This window comes from Euphorbia lathyris, chromosome 2, assembly GCF_963576675.1.
Source record: "Euphorbia lathyris chromosome 2, ddEupLath1.1, whole genome shotgun sequence".
NCBI lineage: Eukaryota > Viridiplantae > Streptophyta > Magnoliopsida > Malpighiales > Euphorbiaceae > Euphorbia > Euphorbia lathyris.
This window is the reverse complement of record NC_088911.1, coordinates 75,912,411-75,937,780: the sequence shown is the minus strand read 5'-3', so window position 1 is coordinate 75,937,780 and position 25,370 is coordinate 75,912,411. Positions and strand designations below refer to the sequence as shown.

The following is a 25,370-nucleotide window of genomic DNA, read 5'->3' as shown; positions in this document are numbered from 1 at the left end:
TCAGCATTAGGCGTCACTTCATCAGAGATCATATACTCAAAGGTGAGATCAAGCTGACCTATGTTCCAACAGATGAACAACTTGCAGATATCTTCACGAAGCCATTGGCTCGTGAGCAGTTTAGCATACTAAGGGAAGCTATCGGTATGTCTAATCCTCTTCAATAAATTTCTGAGTAAAATGAATGTTGAGTGATTATAATATGCCGAGTAATTATTACATGTTGAGTAACTGTCATATGCTGAGTAAATATGAATGCTATGAAATCACTATATGCTGAATTGTTAAATACATTGAGTGATTGCTAAAAGCTAAGTTACTATGCATGCTGAGTACCCTTCTACGCTAAACCATATGCTCAGAACTTCAAACGCTTAGTATCTTTGATGCTGAGTAAAACAACTTGCACAATTAATGCTTGCACGCAAATTCGAGTAGCCAATTAGGATGACATAAGCGTAATCATTAGAAAACCATGCGTTGAATGTGTCATTAATGTCAGAATTAAATGCCGTTGAATGCTTCAAGAACTCACCGCCATTCTGACCTATTGGATCAACACGCTCCGACTATAAATAGTGAACGATTTTTCACTAATCCACTTTCCCACTTGATAATTTCGCACTCGATCTCTCTCTCAAATCCCCAAATCCTCTGCATTTCTTTAGAACTTTCTAAGAACACCATGTCTGACGATTCCCAGAACCGCTCAAACGATCAATACGATGACAACCGAATTCAAGTCAACCGAATTGAATTTCTCCACTAAAGGGATGACAGAATAGATAGCAGAAAAGATAGGTTGGTCGAGTAGCCAAGGATCGGTCAAGAAAAATATATTTTGGCCGTTACCAATTTTATATCTCATATTAGCAACCATTACTAGCAATGGTTATTGACTTTGCTTTAACGATTCCTCTCCATAATGTTTTTTCTCAACTGAGTTAATGGAGGATGTAGTACTCCATGCGCCTTGTAAGAACTGAACCTTGTTTCTCAAGCTTCTACCAGAATCAGGCAGTTATGACTTCTACAAGTAAAATTCAATTGCATATAATTTTAAACTAAATTATCATTCATGAATTGAGGACATGTTTCCTGTTCGAAATTGGGATGTAAATGTTAGGAAGCTGAGGCTTGACCAAATATTCTCATCACCAAAAATTGCTCCCTATCTCATCCACTTACATTACATGACAAGCTATTCATAATTACAACAGTAACAGTAGGATTACATTAGATTAGATATAGACAAGATTGTTGATCAAATCATGATCACAAATATACATACATCTATTACTCCTTGTTACGAGAAGAACGATCCTTCCTTTGCCCTCCAAGAATACGTGAAATTTGCAGACCTCTGCTAAATGCTTGGTTGAAAAGCATACGCGTCTGGAATTCTGAAACAAATGGAAACCAAGCCAAGAATGCAACTGGTGTGAACAGAAGCAACCCCATAACTATCTCATAACCTCGAGCCAATGTCCGAACTGATCCCCAAAACCCAGCCTTCTGAACAACTGGCTTACAAGCTTGTGCAATCTGTAAAGGTAATGTTTACAAATCAAGTCTAATATTGATAATAAAATGCATAAACAAATCACAATATTATATTCTCAAGTCCACAGCAACATATCATATCTATTTGAAAGATATCAAAACATACCAACTTCAACATGAGCTTTTTCAAAAGAATTAAATTTGTCAAATGGCTACAATTCAGCCTAAAAGCTTAAGCTGATAGGTAAAGTTCCAAGAATAATTTTTTATGAATGCTTTTTGGACAAGCTACATTACCTTGTGCAGAAATAGAGTTGCAAATACTCAAAATTTTAAAAGAATAGTTATTATTGCTAACAAAATTCACATGATAACGTTGCTATAGAAAGGTATTTTTGTTTCTTCCTACAGAACACAAATACATACGGATGCTAATAAATTCAGAACTCATTATTTACCACAGCACACACCTTTTTCATTGCTCATTCCATTATTTAGTCTGCAGTAGTATATTGTATCATCTATGCTAAGACAAAACTTCACAAAAACCATGATATCAAATTAAAATAAATAAATATAATAACTACTGCAATTAGTGACCATGATAGCCAGAATTGAATTATCAATATCATGAAGATAGGAAGTTTTATTCTGGCCATTATCCATAACAAATAAAAAACTTGGGACCAAACTGAGGCTATACTCACTAGTATAGCTGAGGTTATCAATATCATTAAGCTACAGTTGAGTTGAAAGAATGATAATAATCTTGCATGGCAAACAATTGTCAAAGACGTCCCTTGATGTACAAGCATGAATATAGCCAAGGGTCTCATGCACAACATGGTAGTAAACGAGTGTGCAATTATGTGGAGAAAGAATACAGCTCCCTTTCGACTAGTAAATTTCAGTTTCAAGTTTGTGACTAAATTGACCATGATAGAAACTTAAACTACCACAAAATCCACTTACCAAAAGCATTCCCCAGCCAGTTGGCATGAAAGCAAGAATGCAGACAACAATGTCTTGAATTGTCATGTGCGGCAAAGCAATTAAAGTAACCAAAATGGAGACAAAAGTAAGGAATATCATTCCTTTGATAAGCCGGAAAACAAGCTGGAAGTTTGCACTGAACTTTCTCCTTCCAACAGATACGGTCTGCAGAAAAATTGATTATTTTGAATCATTAAACAATTTATACATGTGTCCAAGGAATTTACTTGCCCCCCATCATGATTGAGGAGAACAGGCCATTCGGCAAGGAGTAAAGGTTTTCTTATGCAAATCCCATGTCAGTAAAAAGATGCGCCCACCCATGCCCCAATAATATGCATGTAAAACATTCTAAGGGAAAAGAAAAGGTTACACACCTTCATCACGAACAATATCACAAAGATGACCAGCCATGATATTCCATAGACCTATAAATAATCAAAGAATGACAGCAATGATGGAGTTTCTAACCTTTAATAACAAATTTAAGTTCAAATGAAAAAAAAAAGGTAGAATACCAGAAAACTTCTAGTTTCTTTTGTAATCTTCAAGTGATATACCAGCCCATATTGATATATGAAAAATCGTAAAGATAACAATATCTCAGCCACAATGCCGCGTTTTCCTGAATGACGCAGATGTTCTTGTTCCTCCTCCCACCATGATTCCCAACTCTTTTCTGGAGGTACACCTATACCTCCTCGATTACTAATCCATTTATTCCAATCAGTCCAATCATCAACAATTTTTTGCCACTCAAAGCCGGAAGGATTAAATAGGAAGGGGGCAAAAAGCCAGGTCCCAACCATAAACCACATAGAAATAGTAATCAAGACATAAGCAACTGCACTTCTATAAGGCTGGCCAAATATCTGGTAAACAACTAGCAAAATCATCATCTCGATACCCTTCACAAAGTGGCTTCGAGAATAAAGCCTATAGTTTTCAGCAAACTTGGCATGGAACACCACAAATCCTCGACCTGTAGGCCTGTATTTTGCACCTCCATGAAGCAAGGTCCTTCCATAATAGTGTGTCTTAGTTCCAAGAGAAAATGTGAAAAACACTGGTGCCAATTGCAATTGCATCAATATAAATTCACTTAGTGCAGTTCGAAAACCTCTTTCCAAGCCAATTTCCATGAGCATAGGCAAGGCCATCAAAAATCCAATTTGAACAAATGATTGGGACGCAAGAGCCACCTGGAGAGGTTTGTTATCTCGAATAGCTTTCTGATTGATTAAACCTTCTTCCAATCCACTTAGAACAAGATAAAGGCGACCATAGAGGAAGACATATACGGTAAGCACAGTTATCTGCAAGGGAAAAAGGAAGACTATTAGAATCTATTGCATTCTGTAAAGAGTTCTAAAATCTCAAGGTAAGAGAATAAATCTTATGACATACCAAAGTACTGAAGTAAAATCCAACTGTGGTGAAATAGCAAGACAACATGCGGAAAAAGTCAAAACGGTGCCCAAGCCGGTATATATCGCGACTCAAAGTCTGTTCACCATTTCCATTAGCAATTTTGGCTTCAAACATAGAAATTTGATTTAGTCCCACATCCCTACCTTTCCCAACTTGTATGTACTCATGATGAGTAACATTGCCTTCACGAAGTGTAGAATTGAAACCTGCACTTTAAATTTAGGTCAGAAGAAGCTACTTGGTAGAAGCCAAAGAGAAACTCTCTACAAGTATACATACCAGCAAATATGTCTTCGCTCAAATTGATAACCTTGGACGCTTTACTCACACCCCCCCTACTGAGGTGAAAAAGCCTATCAAATACATCAGGATGGCCATAGTGGAACCGAACCCTAAAGCAGGAGAAGCAAAAGATTCCAAAATTTAGCATAAGATAAATAGTGCACACAGTGCAAATGCAAAGTTGAACACAAGACCATCTTTGAACAACGTTGACTAATTTCGATTAATATGTAAAAGTTTACAAACATAAACACACACAAACAGAAACGGAAGATGCTACCTACAGAACAGTCTGAGGATGCACTTGACAACAATCACACAAAAATTCCAAAATGTCCAAGATCATTTACATGTATTGCTCTTTGTACTTTCTAAAAGATACTCGTAACTTGTTTTCTGGGTAAAAGAATGTTTAACCATAAAACCCCACGTCTATATGTCCAACTTGAGAATTACCATCAACCTTGTATCTTACTAATGCGCAAGAAACATGGAACATTAGAGAAAACAAGCAATATGCACAAATCTCTTAAGAGCACACAAAGGGTCATTTGACTCCAATTTTGCTGCAACCAGGGTGCTCTGACCTCAGACGATATTGTAACACTAACATTGAGAAACAGAACAAAAAAAACTTTGAGATCTCTCTTATACTTGCAACATTAGCTCCAAACTGAATGTCACAATTGATTTTGATGGATTTATAATCAGAATCAGGTGGCAATAACCTAGTTAAGATGGGCTAAAATTTCAGGTATTATATAATTCTGCCACTCCAAAAATCTTAACGGAATTTTAGTCATGCTATATAATTATGAATCACAAAAGATGGAGGGAAAAAGAATGTAGGAACACAATTTTCAAGCCACGACAACTTACTTCAGTGGGTTGGCCAACAGTCTTTGACCTATAGTTACAAAACTCGTCTCCTGATTTGACATGAACCATGCAAGAGATGAAACACTGGACCAACAAAGAAAATTCACTGTTACATAATACCATATATCTAGCATCAGAAGGAACTAGCATTCATAAACAATAATACAATACCTTCCTGTAAATATATGCTCCCTAAGTCCAAGTATTGTAGGATATCTCACACCATCATGTTTTTTAAGAAATTCTTGCAGTAAATTCCTCATTTTTAAGGCCTCTTCCATGTAGTTATCCTGTGATAATAATAAGTAGAACACTAAGTTACGACAAGCGTGATACTTACATACAGCATTATCTTGATTCATGGAGACTATACCTGGTTCATATCTATTGTTTGCAAGCCTTCTCCACGTGTGAAAATAATAGCGTGATTTTGATTTTCTGGCTTTCCCTCACCCAAGATGGATGGTCCTGGAAGTTTGATCCGATAAATGACCTGCACTTGCAAAGAGACAATCATATGCAGATAATGTTTGTCCAATCAACATTTTAAGTCATATGGTAAAAGTAAACCCACTATAGCATAATTCAATTTCAATGATAAAGAATGAAATGATAGGGTATTTGTAACAATTTATGAATTTGTACGAAACGGACATGGCGGAGTTGCCCACGGCTGTGGCTGCCCCCACGGCTGTGTGTAAGCCCAAGGAGGGAGGGACGCTGGGCGGTAATGGGGATGTGTCCGCCGGTCTGTGATGTGCCGCCGCGGCTGGAATTGCCGGAACGGTGGTGCGCATGGCGCGCCGGAGGAAATTGAGAAGGCGATGTGGTAGGATCGGCGGACGAAGCCGTTAGGGCAACAGGATCAGGCGGGCTGCTGTTCTTTCAAGATCGAGTCGTTTCCTCAAGGATCAACATTGATCTAGCTTTGTGAAAGGGTGGGAGAGGATCCCCATGGCGGAGCTGAGTGCCAACAGTATCATATGCATCAGTGAGACCCGAGATGAGTTGAAGGACCATCTGGTCGTTGGTAACACGGCAGTCGACATTAGAAAGTTGATCAGTAGGAGGAAATATCAGAGAAATCATCAAGCTTAATTTTGGAGAACTCTTGTTGAAGAAATAAGTCACGGGAATGTTTGTTGTCAGAGAAAATATCTTGGAGACGGCTCCAGGCTGAGGCGGCAGTGGAATCAGCTTCAATAATTGTGTGAAGCAGGTCAAGTGAGATAGTGTTGTAGATCCATTGGAGGACCACAACATCAATACGGGACCAGAGTTCGGGGTTTGTGGTTTGGAGGGAGTTGTCAGAGTCGTTTTCAGGTGAGGGAAGTATGTGGTCGAGGACTTGGAAAGCTTTGGCGTGGAGTTTGAACAAGGCGGCCCAGGTCGGATAGTGGCCTTTTTCAATATCCAGGGTAATTTTGATGAAGGTGGAGATATTGGATACAGTAAGGGAAGGATGAGTAGTAGGAGGTGTTTAGGTTTTGGTGGGTTCATTGTTGGAATTGGCGGTGTTCACTGTGTTTGTGTTGGTGTTTGATGTCGCCGACGTATTAGTCATGGTGACGGAAGGGTGGTCGGCGGCGATTTAGGGTTTGAGGAAGGAGAAGTTGAAATTTCGGTGGAGGTGGGAAGGGAGAGGAAGATTAGAATTAGGTTAGGTCTCTGATACCATGTAACAATTTGAATTGTTCAGTGATTGTTATTGATGTATCAGATAGTATAAATACAGATTACAGTTTGTGTTTAATCGAATGACTGAATCTAGAGTCTAGGCTAGAATATAGGAAACTAACTATTTTATACAGATAGATGAGTAAATAACATACATATCTCTAATAGTATTGTACAAAAGAAACTAAACTTTACCACGAATAGAAAAGTGAAAAACTGCATGCTAGCATAAGATCAATGCTAGATAATAAAAGATATCCTTGAGCCTTACCTATCAGGTTAAGCTTTTGGGTCAAATGGTTCGTTGACATGGTATCAGAACCTCTAAGATCAAGTGATCAACTGTTCAAATTCTGACAACTCCATAAATGGAATTTCAACACATGGTAAGATGGGTAATATGAAGTGGACCTTTAACTATAAGCTTGAGCTTTTAGTTCAATTGGTTCTATGATAGTGTCATACATGTTTCAAGCCCAAAAGGCAGGGGTGCGTTTGGCCTTGCCTATCAGCTTTAGTTTTTAGGCTAATTAGTTTATTGACATAGTATCTGAGCCTCTTGGATCAGGTGGTCGAGCTTTCAATCCTAGCAACTCCAATTGTTAATGAAATTTCAACACATGGTAAGATGAGCCTATGTTGTATAAGCTTCAAGTCCAAGAGGCATTGGCGTGCAAGGTGTGTCAAAGACAATAATAAAAGCTATTATTGGACCTTATCTATCAGCTTAGGCTTTTGGGGTCAAATGGTTCCTTGATAATCACTGATTATGGTTATTGTATCAAACAATTAATCAAAGCTATGTAGCCAAAAAGGAAGATAAAAATAAATAAACTAACACAATTCAGTAATACGCTCGAGCATGAACAATTATGATGTGTTTGATTTTGACAGATATTAAACAAGACTACTATTACACAAGCAAACAAACTAAAGAACCTTAACACTAATTTCCATGTAAAATTCGAAAATAAGCAATGCAACTCCACTATTTCTTCACAAATATCGTTCTCCTATATAATACATCAATGTAACAGAATTCACTCACTAAGGTCTGGTCTACTATTCACGACTGTCTGAAAACGTCATACATTATGCACCACCATGTATAAAAGTGTCACAAAAGTAACCTTCTTCATAGCCCAACCTAGGAAGTAGACTACAATCAATAATTGTTCACCACATTTTGTTGTTCCTTCTTTTTTTTTTGGCAAAGACTTGTAAGATGGGCCAGTAATCACAAGCAACTCAAGCCCTACCACTAAATGTCTCCAATTCCCTTATAGTTACTTTTATCCCTCTTTGAATTATATGAAGATGATATCCCGGAAAAAACTTTTAGATTCAGAAACAGCCGAGGGCTTTAAATGTTTACAGACCATGCAATACTAAATCCAGCCCGAGCTCAAGCATCAAAACAATGTAAAGATGTGAGCAAAAAACTAAGGCTACACTTCAACTCCACAAGTTCTAACAACTGAATCCTGTTTCAAGGGGGTTATTAAATGAACCCTCTTCCTTAAGCTCTTGAAATAGTTTGAATTACCTCATCCAAATTTTGAACTGGCTCTAAAGAATCAATTGATTTGGGTGAGGCAGCCTTCACAAGAGCAGAATAATATACTTTTTGGTTGTTCTTCTTGGATTTCTCTTTGCTAGTTACTTCAACCTCATCAATGTATGCCACACGGAGAGATGGATACCTACCAATTGAAAAAAGAAGAAAATACTTCGTCAACAATTTCACAATTCAGTAAACAATCAAATAGTTAACCATAACATACTTTGTCATGAGTTTCAAAATATCTTGTGCTCGATGATCGCCTGATCGCTTGTGAATCCCATATTGTTGACACGATACCACATATGTGAATTTCATATCAGCTACGGCTTGACACTGAGCCAACATTGACCTTTCCCCCTTTGATTGATCATCAGTATTCAGCTCTATGGCTTTATAGCCCTCCATCAAATCTAAGCATGTGTGATAACAAAAATTATGATAACAAAGAAACATTTCTTTATCACAAAGACAAAGCGAATAGTTAACCATTGTACAGAATCAAAGAGGTTTTTTGCTTACCTTCGTGCTTGGCCATATCAAGGAAAGCCTGAAGCTCCAAAGCCCTCCGATAATACATCATTCCTCTTACTGACATTTGTTTTTTTTGTTTTACCAATTAAAAACGAAAGAAGTTTAATTCTAAGAACACAAATCTTACAAATTTGCCTCCCTCCAAGTTCTCAACCCATGCTGACTAAACAGTGCACATGCACACAAATACAGCAAACAAACAAAAATAGCAGGAAATACAAAGAAGAGAGCGATTACCAGTTCTGGTCAGTGTTTGGCCCCTGTAAGATGCCCATAAACGAAGTTCTTCTTCTAAGTCATCCATTCCTTTTAATTCGTCTTCACTATTGCAGTTTACTCTCTCAAGAAAATTCTTCCATTCATCTGCTTATTACAGAATATATCTGAAGTAAAAGCATGCATCAATCATCACTAAGCATAGTAATTGTTAAGAATTAGAAACTAAACCTGGAAATATTTTTTGCAAGTAAAAGAGGATTGAAACACCATCTTCATTCGGCACTTCCAAATCATGCAAGGAAAACAATACCTCCTCTGTGTAGTATGGAGTTAAGACACTGCAAGATTAATTATTAAAGGAGGAATTCAGTCTATCTTACTCAACATGAAACCACAAAAGGACCTAAAGCAACAAGAGATTTTCACTATCTAGTTGTAAAACTGATTTTAGTATGAAGTAATAAGAGTTATACAACAGAAACATTGTAATATAGCATTATCAATGGAAGTAGCAGCATAAAACCTTCAGAAATGGTTCCCTTTTATCATATATTTGTTCATGGGTCATTGTGTAGATCATGACCTCATTTCACTTACCGACAAAAGATATACTTCTTATCCTCCTGTTAAAGGTTGATGTCTTTATATGGCAAATAGTAATTTAGAGTGTCATGGAACCGTTTGAACTAAAAGCTTAAGCTGATAGCTAAGGTCCAATAATAGTTTTATTATAATCTCAGAAAATTAGTAATTCTTTTCTCATTTTTGTCATATTACCACTGAGAAATCATATATATTGCATAGCAGAGACAAAAAGGGACAGAAATTTTCATTTACCTAAATGCTAAGAAAGTTTTGCTTCAGTTTTAAACTTGGAATGCCCCCTTAAATTCAATCACAAAGGATTTGAAGTAGATAAGGTTAAACTATAATGCTCACAAGGAGAATATGTGGAATAAATTGTGAGATGCTACAAGGCAGTAGCAGAATTTTTTATTTTGGCTTGTTGAGTAACATCAATTGCATCTAAGTGCGAAAGGAAAAACCAATCAACAAGAATCGGTGAGAATGCTTACGAAAATGAAAGCATATTGCGGACTTTAGGAGCAGTTGGCATGTCCATAAACAATGAATTTGAGAAGAAAGAAATGCGCCTCTTAGCTTCTAGGTTGGATGGCACATCCATGGCAGATTCTTTTGTTGTCAGCAAAAGATAAAGCCGCTTGATCTGCAAAGATAGATAACTAAGTGAACTAAGTTCACCAATACACATGCACCAAATAGGTATTTCAGTTGGGATATTTTGCATAGAAACATACCTTCTCTTTCCAAGCTTCTGTTACAGGTTGAATGGGAAATTTAATGGCTCCTGATGAAGCAAACAATTGATATTGTTGATCAAAGGAAATCATTTCCTCATGTCCAGGTCCACCATGCATCGAATCTACCAAACTGTTCAACGAATATTTAAACAGCATTAGAAAATTAATAGATGATAAATCGCTTCGTGAAATGATTAGAAAAAAATGTCGCACCTTGATATATGATCCTCCATCATAATATCGCGTGTCACAACCTCCAGCATATCCTGGAATAGAATCACAACTTGATCCCGGTCTTCCTGTTTATTACTTAACTGTAAAAATTCAACAAAAGCGTCAGGGCTTCCTAGAATTCCTTTTTCAATCAAAAGGCTTCCAGAGAGAATGTTACCAAATAGTTGATAAGCTTCACAAAATGGTCATAGAGGCTAGGAAGAGCACTCATCTTGTACTCACTAATCAAGGTACCATCATTTATGTGATTTTCAACTTCTTTAAATATGAACTCAATCACTCTGAAAAAATAAATAAATAAATAAATAATAGCATGTAGTGGTAAATTTAATGTGAGACCTAGGATTCAAATATTAAGGTAGAAAGAATATGGAAAATATGTTGCTTTGAGTCTTCAGTTATTCTATCCACAATGTATAGAAACTCACTCAGTCTCGCGTTTCCCCTGAACCAAAAACTTGATGATGTTCCTAAATGAAGCATAGCATTCACGAACAGCACAAGACATATAGTTGTCATTATCAATTCTCTTTTTCAGCTCTTTATCTTTACCATTGCTATCCTTGGCCATGTCTAATGCTATTGGGATCTGAAAGGCACAATGATAGTTTTAATATATTTAAATGAAGGCCGCATAAATTTTAGAATTGAAGTACATAGAATGAAACCTTGCTAGCAAGCAAAAAGGGAGGCCACTGTATAAGACCTAGATCTTGGTCTGCCCAATATGGGACAAGCAACAAATCCATTTCCCTGAAAGCACGAGACGTCCATGGCAATCAACAGTCATATAACATCAAATATTAGACAAAAATTTGATAAAATGATGAATATGTCCAAGAAGCATCCTACCTATCGCTTATTAGATCTTCTTCTCTAAAACTACTGATTATTTTGTTCCACAACTGCGCAAATCTCGCTGCCCCATCTTCTTTGTTAGATATGACCTACATTGATAAACCAAGCAATAAGCAATAAAAAAATATTGCACCTACAACTATATTAATTTGTTTGTGCAAGCACAATTTTGTAGCAAAAATAGTAAGATTACAAATTTATTGCCAGAATCATACAAATGTTTGAGTATTCACATTTCTGCTTGAACAAGGACATGATATATATATAATTCAAGTCTAACCTCTGCAAAATTGCGAGACAAGGTGGCCTTGAGTCCTTTTTTCTTTGGCTCACTCTTCTCTTCTGGAATCAAACGGGCATTAAAAGCACCAGGCAATGATTGAAATCGAGAACGAAGCATTCCCAATGTTCGAATCTGGAACAGATATGAGATTGGAGTAAGTAAATAAAAATGGTCCAAGAATTCATTCTGATGTACAAAAAATTAAATTCACGACCTGAATACTCAAGTCAAGAGAAAATATTTACGAATACTGGTGATAAAATATAGCCCTGGTGATTTACTAATCAGCAATAAAACAAATAAAATCAACAGAACATATTAAACATACACAAAGTAAATGCTAAATACATATAAAGCAACCTCCAGGCTCAAAGCAAAACACATAAAACAGCAAACATGCACGATGTAAAATCCAACAATGCATCCAATTTTTCTTGTTTCCTGATAGCATGATGCGGAATGGAATACTGGTAATATTTTGTTATCGTGAGAACACAGAAAGATGTAAATGCAATATTTAAAAGTTGTTTTCATTATCTCCATTTATTTTTAGGGCAGAACTTTTTCAATTTGCATTTAGTTCTAAATTCACGTGAGCTACAGGTGTATTTACAAACCAATTCCTTGAACTTTTCAATTTCTTGATTGGTGATATTATGGAATTGGACTTGATGAAAGAACAAAGAAAAACCTTGCATCAATAAGGGTTCCTAGAGTCTGGATTTCACACTAGGTTCTCTCTGGCAAGCCCTTTTGAATTAGCAAAAGAGGTGAAAATAGAATGAAGTCTCAAATTTCCACCTGCAGGATAAATTAATCTTGGATTTCACACTAGAGAGATCCACAACCAGATCAAAAGCAACGGCTTGTGCAGTCAATGATCACAAAAGACAACTAACCACAGACTGTACTGTCCAAGGGGTGGCTGAATGGGTAGAGTAAACATTATGCCATATTGAAGTCACAAGAACATACCAACCACACAAGACCGTAATGACTCAAGAAAACGGATGGAGATGTTGCTCATAGGATTAAATCTGGTTGGTCGAAGTGGAAGAGTGCTATACGACAATTAGACTTGCATTGTTATATGGTACGGAGTGTTGGGCGGTGAAACACTGTCACAATCATAAGATGTCGGTGGCAGAGATGCGTATGTTGGGATGGATGTGTGGTCATACGAGAAAGGATGGGGTGAGTAATGAAATAATTAGGACAAAAGTAGGGGTTACATCTATTGAGAATAAAGTGAGGGAAAACCGACTAAGGTGGTTTGGCCATGTAAGACGAAGAGGGTGATTGAGAGTGATATGAGTTTATTGGGGATTGAGGAAAATATGGTAATGGATAGGACGGAGTGGAGGGAGAGAATTTATATCGCTGACACGACTTGATTTCACGATTTCGTATGATGGTTCATGTTAGCCGACCCCGAATCATTTCGGGACTAAGGCTTTGTTTTTGTTGTATAAGCCCCTTCTCTACAACACTACATTTCATAACACCGTACTAACATGTCAAATAAAAATATTTTAGCAAAGCAAATAACCTTGTTTGAGAAATTTCATAATAAAAAATGCAGTTGTGGCCTCTTACAGAATAAAGGGAAGTCCTTTGAAGTCTATAAAACTTATAAATGTCAATTCCATAATAAGATCCGCTTATGTCACAGGATGTTTTGACGGCATGCTAATGGGTTTTGCTCTAAGTTAACTAAATACGATTGGTGCGATTATGTTTAATGCCAAGTTCTTGTTCATAAGATGAGAAGCAACTTTATCCAAAAGGAAAGATCACAACAAGAAGAATGAGGTATGCTCCTAGCATACAATTACATGCAGAAAATAAACAAACAGAAAAAGAAAGAAAAAACAGTAACTTTCTCCTATAACGCTGAAAAATATGTTTAAGACACTAGAAGTTTCTGAAGCATGAATACAGAGTTTGGAAGAAATTAAATCCTGAAACCATCATATATCACATTCCATGACCATGTTCAGCGCCAAAAGGAATTTACCCCAGCTACGATCCTGCCAATCTGGGGCTTTATATTTTTCTAATGCAAAATTTTGGCATCACTGTACCTTTCAGTTTTGTTCATAAAATGAATGCTTTAAAAAGCTTGAACTAGCAACCCTTCTGGTTGGAAGCCCAAAGATTTTGCCACTGCATTGAGCAATGGCACTTTTATTCAGCACTAAACTTATTAAATGGTAAAGCTTTACATGAGACGCATTAGGAACCATAGTGCAGAGAAAGGGGTGAAATGACTGCACTGCAATTTTTGGGCTATAATAGTATAAACTGGAGAAATTGTTCCTAACCTCCCCAAGGCGCCGGAATGCACCATAAATGCCTCCAAATAATGTGGAGAATATGGCATACCAGATCTGGGTATCCATAAAATATACCTGGAAAAGATTAATATGTCAGATTATATACGATATTCAAATAAAAACAAATATGGCACAAGTGAGAATATGAGTAACCCATACAAGAATAATTGGAGCCCAGAGCGCAATCACAACTCCAATATTGTTCCTTGCTGCAAAGAAAACAGAATAGTAAGGTTTTTGGAATAAAAGAAATTCAGAGTGATCTTACTCTCATATGCTGGTTACCCTGTGGAAAGAACTCGTGCCACTGGAATGAAGTAACATGAATATCCATAACAGCCTTTGTTGGACCAACTAAAGGTTTTATCTGAAACCAAGAAATAATTATTAGAATAAAGAAAATGAATAAAATTGATTAAGCAATGTCACAATTAACTTCATCCCAAATACTAGCTCCATGATATTCCATTTTCGTTTTAGGATAAGAAAATCTAAGGGGAGGACGAAGATTCCAATATGAAGGAGATAATAATTCTCTGTCCCAACAACCTGAAAACTACCAGCAAACATACTGAAAATGTTGCACTGTTCATAAATTTAGTACCCTTAGGTAATAGATTATTCAAGACTAAGGAGATAATAATTCTCTGTCCCAACAACCTGAAAACTACCAGCAAACATACTGAAAATGTTGCACAGTTCATAAATTTAGTACCCTTAGGTAATAGATTATTCAAGACACTAGAGAAATTTGTATGACAGACCTCTATGTAGTAACTAAAAGCCAACTTTGTCGCAATAAGGAGAACCCAAAACATTGTGTACCTGAAAATTCAGATAAAGACATTAGCCATCAAATTATGATGTAAAATAGAATTGCCACAAGTCATTTTAGCAATGAAACCTTACTTGAAGAGAGAGAGTGCGCTCTCATGCATCCCTCGCCCAACATAAAGCCGGGGCTGCAATAACAAAAATGCTCATAAATGTTCCCACTTGGAAAAACATTATAGTGGAATTTAGTAGCTAAAGTTATAATATCTTCACAAAATTCCTAGATCATGACTATTTTTTGTCAACTGTACAAATTAAATAAGGAGATTAATTAATTAAGGAGAAGGAACCCATTATGCAATACCTGTGACCACCACATCATGAGCATCACAATCTTATAGTTTGACCTCTCAAGGAATCGGCGTAAAAAGGGAAAAAGAAACAACAGTGCTGATAGCATATTTGGTGCCAAGTAGATGACTACAGCCAAAATAAACAAAGAAGGCGAGCTTGAGTTATTGCCAAACCAACTTTTAATGGTTTGAGCAAATCCTGGAGGATTTTCCCAAGTGTAAGCATAGGTGACTGGTAGAACCACGACCCACGCAGCAGCTGAAACAACCTTCAGAATATATCTCAACTTGACGTAGAAAGACATGATTTGCCGTGCCTTCCAACAAAGGATTACATCAAGAACAGCTTCATTGTTTAACAGAAAATTGTCTCGAGTCAACTTTTCAATTATCAGAAATGTCAAGCAAATTCATAACTCATAATAATAATAGTAACAATAATAAAAGATTTCTTATAATATATATCATATAAAATAGTGGATTCCTTCAACAGCAAGATGACGAAAACAAACTAGGAAAGGGAAATGGAATTACTTCAACCATAAATAACAAAAGAGAAGTGAAAGTATTAAAAGAAAATGAATAAATATATCAAAATAAATGCTTGATCGTATCAAAATAACCAACTTTATAAAAAATATTTGAACATTTTTATATCAAAAGAAAGAAAATGGTAAATATTTCCAAAGACAATAAACAACATTTAACTGTATTACTAATTTGTTACCTTGCCCAAGCTTTAATATAGCAGCAGTTATGAAGACACTCAATACTTTTTTGAATACATCACCACCAAAAACAGAACTCAGCTGGCCCGAACCATTCCAAGCAACAATTATCATAGCCTTAACATAACGAGCCAGTATCAGTAACATATCAATGTAAAGAAAGATATTCAGGATAAAAATATTGCAGCTGAGGGATAGCACATACCTGTAAGCACAGGATAAAAAAACTCCACATTCGATCAAAGCTTCTAAAGATATGCCAGAAAGAACGTATCTCAACAAAATTTACTTTTCCCACCCATCGATCTTTAAAAGCTGGTTTATTCTCCTGGATATTATATCCCACATCAGCAAACAGTACATTATTACTCCATGAATGAGGAAATTCATTACAATGAATTTAGTACACCAGCAGAATAAAATCACCAAATTCTTCGAAATAACTCACTCAAACATGGTCCTATAAAACTAAAAGAGTTTTCTTATTATTATTATTATTATTAATAATCATCGAGGTAGGAGGGCGAGCCTTGGATTGGAGCAACAATAAACATTGTTGTCGTGTGACCGAGAGGTCACGGGTAGGGCTGTAATCGAGCCGAGCCGAGCCGAGCTTTGGCCTGTTCAAGCTCGGCTCGCTATAAAATTAACGAGCTCGAGCCCGAGCCGAGCTTGCTATAAAATTAACGAGCCGAGCTTTGGCTTGCTCAACGAGCTTGAGCCGAGCTTCGAGCTTGTTTCGAGCCCAAAATCCTCTTTTGGACTTGGTGCATTAAGAAAACTATCTAACCATGAATTGTTTGTAAGTAAATTGTTAATTATATTTGTGAAGTTTGCTCGCAAATAACTCTTTAATTGTGTACATAAACAAGCTCACAAGCAAAGTTCGTGAATAAATAAACAAAATGCTTACAATTAGTTCGTTTATTACTCATTTATTATGTTTGTGAACGAACTCATCTAATAGCAAATGAAATAATATTAAATTTAGATATTTGTGAACTAACACAAAACTATATAGTTTTCTACAAAACTAAAATTTGTTCATAAATGTTCTAATCGAGCCTGCTCGCGAGCTTTCGAGCCGAGCTTTGGCCTGCTCAAGCTTGGCTCGTTTACGAACTGAGCCAGTAAATCGTGTTCACGAGCGGCTCGTTTACAAATCGAACCGAGTCGAGCCGAGCTTTTATCGAGCCGATCACCGAGCTGCTCATGAGCGGCTCTGTTCATTTACAGCCCTAGTCACGGGTGCGAATCTTAGGAGCGGCCTCTTGCCAAAAATTTTGGCAGGGGAAGGCTTGCCCCCAATACACCCTTGTGGTGAGACCCCTCCCCGGACCCTCGCTTAGCAGGGACGCATAGTGCACTGGGCCGCCCTTTTTAATAATCGAGGTACACAACTCAGTTTTAGCTTCACATACAATTAAAATTTGATCTCTAAAGTTTACACTAAATAATGAAACGTATATTTGCCTTTGAAGTAGATCGAACCTTTCATTGCTATAACACCAGCTGGCATTACTAAGCCAAACCCAGATTAAGAAACAAAACAAGAAACAGCAGACTCTCATAGACGATCCCAAGAAAACGATAATGATCTATTAAAAATTGAACTCATAACTAGGATAGTTCCAACAAAATTACCAACTGATAAACATCAAAGAAGTCCATAAAATTTCCAATGCAAAAAGTCTCAGATGGATGAATCAAAGAAAACATAACCGCAATAATTTTATGCAAATCTGCACAAGTTGCACATAAATGCCATACATCCATAAGAAGACATGAGCTATACCAATTAACACATACAAGGCAAAAACATTGGAGTATTACACAAAACAAAAAACATGTGCAGGGATGAGATTATGGCTACCATGCTTAAGATGGACCTCAGATATTTCCACCCTTCAACTCCCACAATTGATTTAAATCATTATTTTGAATGATGTGTATACAAACCCTCTTTGTTGGTTCATTTTTTGCAAGTAATAGTAATTAATGTAATCATTTGGAAGATGAAAAGATAAGAACACAGGAAAAAAAGCAGCAACATGCCTCATTTTTGTCATAACGAAATTGTGCAGCAGGCAAATGAAAGAAATCAGCATCTGCACGCATTGGCCAACCTAGCCGAAAGCAGTCCACTGACCTGCAATTTGTATAATAGCAAATAAACACGGGAATAAATAAATCTAACAGTGAAAGAAAAAATAATAAAACTAATACCAGAAGTATTCATTTAAGTCATCGTAGTTCCTCCATTGGGAATGCTTTGATTTTCCCTTTTTACTCCTTTCAGATTCCTGTCAAGTGATAAGATTAATAAAAAGTTTGTGCACTCAAATAAAATGAAAAGCAGATGAAAAAATTTAAGATAGCAGAAGGAGAAGGAAACACTGCATGCAACACCTTTGCAATCACATCATAGATAGGAGTTACAACTTTTATCAGGAATGCCTCTTCTTCACCTCCATAAGCAGGCTTGACATTTTCCCCTGTCATGGGACTGACATTCCCAGCTAGCATCCCATATAGCTCAAATGCCATCTACAAAAAAGGTGAGACATGTAAGCATCCTGTTACAGTAAAATTTAGTGAAAAGTTCGGTATTCACAAGAATGCATATACGTTTAACAAGATTTATTTAGAGAAGAAGAATTCCTAAACACAGAAAACAGTTCGAGGAACAAATAAATTGATAGGATAAGATATATGAACCAAACCTCATCACGTGGAGAAGTAAAAATTACAAGTTATAAAACTGATTTTCATTTGCATTTTAAAACATTTCTAGAAGTGTAGGCTAGGCTTTTAAGTTGAAAACCTATGAATATTCATTTTTTTCCCTGAACTTTTCCTGCTAGAATTAATGAACTACCCAATATTACCCAGACGCTCGTACATAAAGGGTCTAACCTGATGGAACGGGCAAAGGCATGAGTCAAACACAAATTCTACATTTCCTACTAGGGCAAAAGAGTGCCAAATTAAAGACTATATTTGATTGCCAAATAGGACCATGAGACATACGTGATGATAAATATAGCACAGGCATTCAGGCATGAATCTCAGGTTAGCAGCTTCCCCCCATATCAAAAGATAGAGACCCATATAAAGCAGTTTACGTTGCTGCACCTCCTGCTGTATAGTAGGTAACCTGAAATTGTGATTCCAGACAATGGTATCAGTATAAACATCAATGTGAAATCTGGAAACTTTTGAACTTCACAGTTCCTTAGCCCATAAAATAAATGAAGATGGAAGAGACTATATTAAAGTATGCTAGAGTTTAATTTAGTTTCCATGGATTAAGGTCTAACGCCATATTTATATTGAACAATTAATACTACCATTAGTAGAGTATTTGGCCTAACAAGTGCAAGCAATAGAAGAAATAAGGGGAAAAAAGGTGCAAGGCTTGAAATTTCCCATTTCATGCCTATTTTACATGTTAATTAGAGGCACATGAAATCGCACATTATGTATGCAGATAAGGAACACTAATAGAAAGCCCAAAGGATCAACTTTTAAGTGTTAACTTCCATGTGCTTCCATCTACAAAAAAAAAAAGATTGAGTGGAGCTGGGGAAGTAGAGGTTTGATTTTCCACATTTCCATTCACTAGCATCTTTTCCTTCCTCATTTTAAAATTAAATTAATGAACTTCTGTTTCTAATACTTCTCTCTAATCTGGCAGAGTCTTAAATCAAGTAATTCTTTCCTCAGATGCCTAAGAACTCCCCTCCATCAAGATAAAAAATAGAAAAAGAATGTCATTCAGCTACTTTGCCGACAGGAAGATGAGTGGTTGGCAGAAAATCATATAGAAGGAAAACAGATGTTGCCCAAGTTCTTAACCTAAAGAAATGCAAACCAATAAGCAAAAGGAAAGCTACTTCTAATTTCAAAATTGTGAAAATGAAAGCTTACCAAAGACTACTTTTTCTATCCAGGTACTTGCACCACTTTTTGTAGTTCTTGAAAAGCTTCTTCATCACTTCCGTTAATGCACGCTCATCCAACTGGGGTAAAAACACAGACTTCCATATTAGAACGTGAAAGATATCAGTGGCTTTACAAGAGATTGATCACCGTTAAATTGAATGGTTTTCCAGAATATAAATCAAAATTAATTAGCTTATAGATTTCATTTATGATAGTTAAAGAAAAGACGAAATAAAAACAAAACTTAGAAATCTTTTCCTTGTTTATATATAGTATCTGCAATATGAACCTGTTTCTATGACACTGCAACAATTTATTATTATGTGCAAGTAACTTTATAATGCGCAGCAGAAGCAAACTAACCAAGCCTACATATGTGACTCTGCAAACAAACAAAGAGGAGAGAAACCCTGAAGGGCAGTGCTAATGTGTGCTCCAACACACACAGAACAATGAGCACCCAGTGATAAAATTTGCATTATATTACCCTCTGCAGATCAATGTTTTAGGGGGGCAAAAACAGAAAAGACATGCACACATTTGGTATTATTATTGTCCTGTAGTCAAACCTTGGGTTGTTGATCAGGCTTTGGAAATTGTCGAATGTGAACGTTTGCAAGCAATAAAATTAAGTGCTCCCTTTGATTAGCCACATTATCCTTCTGCAAATTTAATATACAATGTTATAAACTCTAATTTTATTCATCTACACACTTAAATACAAATCTGCAAGACCAATGATGCAGTAGCAGAGTAAACATCACAGGCCGTATTACCTGAAACCCAAACATTGCTTGAAGCCAATCCAAAACATCTTCATCCTTTTTCTTCTTATAGTCCTTAGGCCATGGGAGACCCCTTGTGTTGCGAAGAGCAACAACAGCAGCTTGGATCTGAAAACAAAAATAATATAATACTAACTGCAAAAAGCTGGAATGTAGGTATATCAATCAAACCACAGTAAGGAAAAACACCTCAGGGTATCTCATAATGGCCTGATTCGCACTATCAGGATCAAGAGGAAGGATATTGTAAGGAACATATATCTGAGTCTTTTCCGCAACTTTATCCTGGGCTTCCAAAATCTTCACAAATTTCCACCAAGAAGAAATCATAGATAAGTGATAGCTAGAGCCAAACAGAGTTCTTAATTTAATACAACCCACAATAGGCAGACATACACCCTCAATGTAAAATCATACTAAAATAACACAGCAGCTAGAAAGGTAGCAAAGTGAATGCAACAGAGTTTCACCTCACGATCCACTTCAATAGATTGTGTCATATTAACAGCCTTCAAAACCTCAAAGAGAACATTAGCAGTTTGGTATGCCTTAGTAAGCTGTGCACTGGGTTTAAAGAAATCAAGAGAAACAGCATTCCATCAAACAGATATTTCAAAGAAAATCAGCAAATAAATTTTGCAGTCCAAATAAGAAAAAAAAAATCTCTCTCTCTTAGAGGTAAATAACTAACCGATCAGCTTTATCTGCAGCATTTTGCAAAGCTTGGATATACTTTTTGTAGTAATGCTGATAGAAGCTCTGCATTTCCCTTGCATCACTCTTTTTCACCCTTCCCATCAGGGTTGGATCATTCTCCTAAAAGAATCAACATACAATCTATTAGTAGCAGATAAAATTAAGCCAGGCAAATTAAACAAATAGCCAAAGGTGTCAAACAACTGCTCAGTTTCCAATTGTTGAAAACTAGTGCTTTCAAAGCAACAACATTAATCTGCACCAAAATCAGCCTATCTGGGAATTAATTAAAACATTGATTCTTACTTTACAAATTTTCAAGAGTTGCACAATGCATGGACACACAATCTATACCTTTGTCAAAAATGAAATATATCCGAAGGTAATTGTCAAACCTATAACTTCTTACTTTCCCAAGAGTTATATAATGGTCAAATACTTTCTAAAGTTGAAATATTAGTTATTACTTTACATATATTTTAAGGAGCTGAAAACTGCATGGCTTTTGATAAATATGAGACTTTTTTCATTGAAGATTCCCTACAGAAATGGTTGGAAATTTCATTTCGCTGGGCGTAGTGGTGTCATGTCAATCTTTGGAGTCAGTGTTAAAACACCCGATACAAACACAACACTATTAATTAATGTCAAGAAACCCATAACCAAACACAATATGGTTAGTACATAAATAACACAACACGACCCACTAACATGTTTAGTAGCGAATCATGTTGGCTTCATACAAATTAGCTAACTGATACGATACGACCAATATAACCCATTTTATGAACTACCCAATCTGTTCAGATGATTCAAAATCATAAAAAATACCCTCAATAAATTTGTATGTATATGATAAATTTAAAAAAAAAAGTTTTAATAGAAATTTTACTATTTCTGCGTCACATGTCATTTAGCAAGTCAACATGAGAATTTCCGTGCTGTTATTTGGTCGACATTATCAACAAGTATCGCAATACCAATCTTGTTTAAGGAATAAAATGAAAGACTTCAAACTATTTCCTTAAACAAGTTAATATGTGGGAATTGTAGATCATATGGGAATTCATTTGAGTTCATTTTCGGACAAAAGATTTTTTTCCAAACAAACTAGTTCTCGAAATAGATTTTTTTTTTCTGTAATTGGTTTTTTATCTTTGAAATTTTGGATGTGCTTAAGCAAAATAGTCTAGTACAGTCTCTTCTTATTCTTTTGTGTAAAGAGATCTTCTTTCCATCAGAAAAAGTGCTGCTTTATAAAGAGTTTTTTATTGTACTAGTTGGGTTTAAGTCCTAGCATGGACATCACATTTTTACTCACCACCATCATCTCCTCATTCCAATGCTTGCTAAATTTTCCTAATTACAAACACTTCAATTTCCAGTATGTAAAACCAATGACCATCTAGTAAAATTACTAACAATTAAGGTATTACATATGGTGGTGCTTTAGTGACATTTTATGCTCTTCATACAAGTGAGCTGGCTTCTAAGAAAGTTAAGTTACACAAGTCTATATATATACAAACATTGTTTAATGAAGAAAATTTCCTTTGAGGTGCCTAGAAATAGATGGTTATTAGGTTCATTAATCTTTATGTTCAGATATTTTAAGTAGTGGCCGATACTTGAAGAGCTAATATTCATTACAACTCGACTTTTGAAACACTAAGACCTAATTCAAACCTATAAACGTCAAAACTAACATATTCACAAAATGAATTAGAAGTCAATAATTAGTCTTACCCTCTCAAGACGCTGAAGAAGAGCAGTTTTAAATTGGCGAACACCTCGTCCACTTGAAGTGGGATCCAACCTATGCGCTTTCTCGAATGCATAAAACCGGCCTACATTGTACAAGATATCGGGATGAAACAATTGGACATAAACTATTAAAAAGAATTAGGAAGGAAGGAAAATGCAAATGACTATTTTCTTGCATGAGTACAAAGAAGCACGTGAATGTGGAAGCTACATTCTTTAATTGTTATTGAGTCCGATCAATGCTATCCGTACCTTCTCAAATCAATCGGATAATTCAGACCTACAAACGTTTTCAGGAGAAAAAAAACGTACAAATTACAATGTTTTTTCGGGGATACAGCCCCAGGAAATGCAGTGCCACTTGTTTTCAAGAATACATCCACCTCATCTTCAATCCATTATCTATACTGTAGGCAGGAACATTTTGGCTTACAGATATGTCCCACAGGGTGTAAATGCACATCCGCAGACCAAATATCATGCTCAAAGCCATCAAACATCCAACCATGATTTTAACCAATTCAGTCTGACATACAAGCTCAAGGAACATAACATGCATGAAGGACTATAAAATGTTTAAAATGCAAAAAATATAAGTGGACATGTAGATGAACTTAATACATGCTGATTTCATAAGATGTACACAGCACCAGATACACAGTGACCATGTGGAACCTCCATGTCAAACCTCAAAATGTGATTAAATTTGGATAAAAGAACTAAAGTTCAAATTTCACAATATATTAGAAAGCAGTTAAAACCCATAACTAAGTTGGACAACTTAAACTGACACAAACAAAATGAACAAAAGTAGATAAGGAATATTATTGATGAACTTACATAGATATGCAACTCTTGGATTGCTAGATTCCACTTCATTAGCAACACGAAGAATAGGCGCAATCTCAACAAGCGAAGATGGCACAACCTCACTGTCAAATATCGACTCACCGAGATTACCCGCGGTCTGCGTCCTCGTGATCCGCCGCTGCAACTGCGGCGTACCCTGATCCGGTCCTCCTCTAGAGGAGGATGACATTTTTTCGGCTTTCTGTAAACCTCAGCTTCTCAGCAAAAAAAATAAAAAATCTAAAAATAAAAAATAAACAAAGATTCAAGTTAGTCCAACCAATAACAACACACCAATGGCCAAAATGAGAAGTAGAGATAGAGAGAAGAAACACTCACCAAGAGGAGCTAACTACTGAATTAGACATCAGTAGAGTTCAAAATGTGAAGAACATTACATCAAGTACAAGTTAATAAGGCGCAGAAAAATGTAAGAAAGTAGAATGTCGGGAATGGGTAGAAGAGATGAAGATTTGAAGAGAAAGGGGAAAAAGAAAAACCCTAAACAGAGAGAGAAACTCTGTTTAGATAGAGAATGAGAAGAGGGTGCTGCTACTGTAAGCTACTTAGCAAGAAAGGAAGACAACAAAAAGGCAGTAAAAGAGTAAGTGTGTGCCAGAGAAAAAAATGGTGATGTGAACGTGGAAGGTTGAGAGGAAAGAGAAAGTTTACTTGAAATTTAAACCTTTTAACTGCTGCTATTGGTCGGATTTGGTGCTCGAGGTTTGCGCCAAATAAATGACCTTCAGCTACTCTTTTATTACAGAAATGACATTTCATCCCCTTCTATTCTATCCAATCCCCACTCAAAATTTATAAATAAATAAATGTCATCTCATATGTAGATTATAAAAATTGAAAATTGAAAATTTCACTACTTTGAAGTATGATAGTGTTTTTACTTCTTACTGAGCATCTCCAAGACACTCTTAACAAGCTCTTTAAAAATAATATAAATAATTGACTCTTAGTGATTTAAGAGTTATTAAGATATATCATCTCCAACAATGCTCCTTATATTCACTCTTTATTTATTATTTTATTATTTTTTTTGGTAAGAATTTATTATTTTATTATTAAGATTATTCTTTATTGTTATATTACCAATAGTACGAGTAGAGAGACACATCAATAATAAATTATTAATAAAAAATAAAGTTAGGAGGTACTAAGAGGTGGAGAGATGCTCTGTATTAATTAGATCTGTTCATGGGCTGGGCCGGGCTGGGTTCGGGCCGGGTCGGGTCGGGTTCGGTTCGGGTCGGACCGGACCGGGCTTTACATATAATTATCTTGTCCAAGCCCAACCTAGCCCACCTATATTTATATCGGGCTCGGGTCGGGTTGGGCTTGACTATAAAAAG

General features: G+C 36.2%; 1 protein-coding gene across 1 annotated transcript; it reads right to left on the bottom strand.

Annotated features, from left to right (window-relative positions):
* Positions 1-1,028: 1,028 nt before the first annotated feature.
* LOC136218636 (callose synthase 3) lies at positions 1,029-24,627 on the bottom strand. The gene is made up of 43 exons (XM_066005652.1): positions 24,346-24,627; positions 23,998-24,246; positions 23,140-23,240; positions 21,389-21,513; positions 21,168-21,261; positions 20,887-20,997; positions 20,689-20,805; positions 20,482-20,574; positions 19,898-19,989; positions 18,998-19,124; positions 18,377-18,514; positions 18,194-18,270; positions 18,023-18,116; positions 16,173-16,295; positions 15,967-16,084; positions 15,251-15,585; positions 15,022-15,074; positions 14,877-14,937; positions 14,398-14,479; positions 14,272-14,321; positions 14,101-14,187; positions 11,774-11,908; positions 11,488-11,582; positions 11,304-11,388; positions 11,064-11,224; positions 10,793-10,916; positions 10,615-10,715; positions 10,399-10,531; positions 10,156-10,307; positions 9,308-9,417; positions 9,098-9,223; positions 8,849-8,917; positions 8,550-8,739; positions 8,312-8,468; positions 5,462-5,581; positions 5,260-5,378; positions 5,089-5,172; positions 4,207-4,319; positions 3,904-4,133; positions 3,015-3,812; positions 2,874-2,924; positions 2,476-2,661; positions 1,029-1,545 (listed from the first exon to the last, which is right to left on the bottom strand). Exons 2-43 carry the CDS (start codon positions 24,194-24,196, stop codon positions 1,297-1,299), a joined length of 5,865 nt encoding a protein of 1,954 aa, XP_065861724.1. The 5' UTR covers positions 24,197-24,246; positions 24,346-24,627; the 3' UTR covers positions 1,029-1,296.
* Positions 24,628-25,370: the final 743 nt, after the last annotated feature.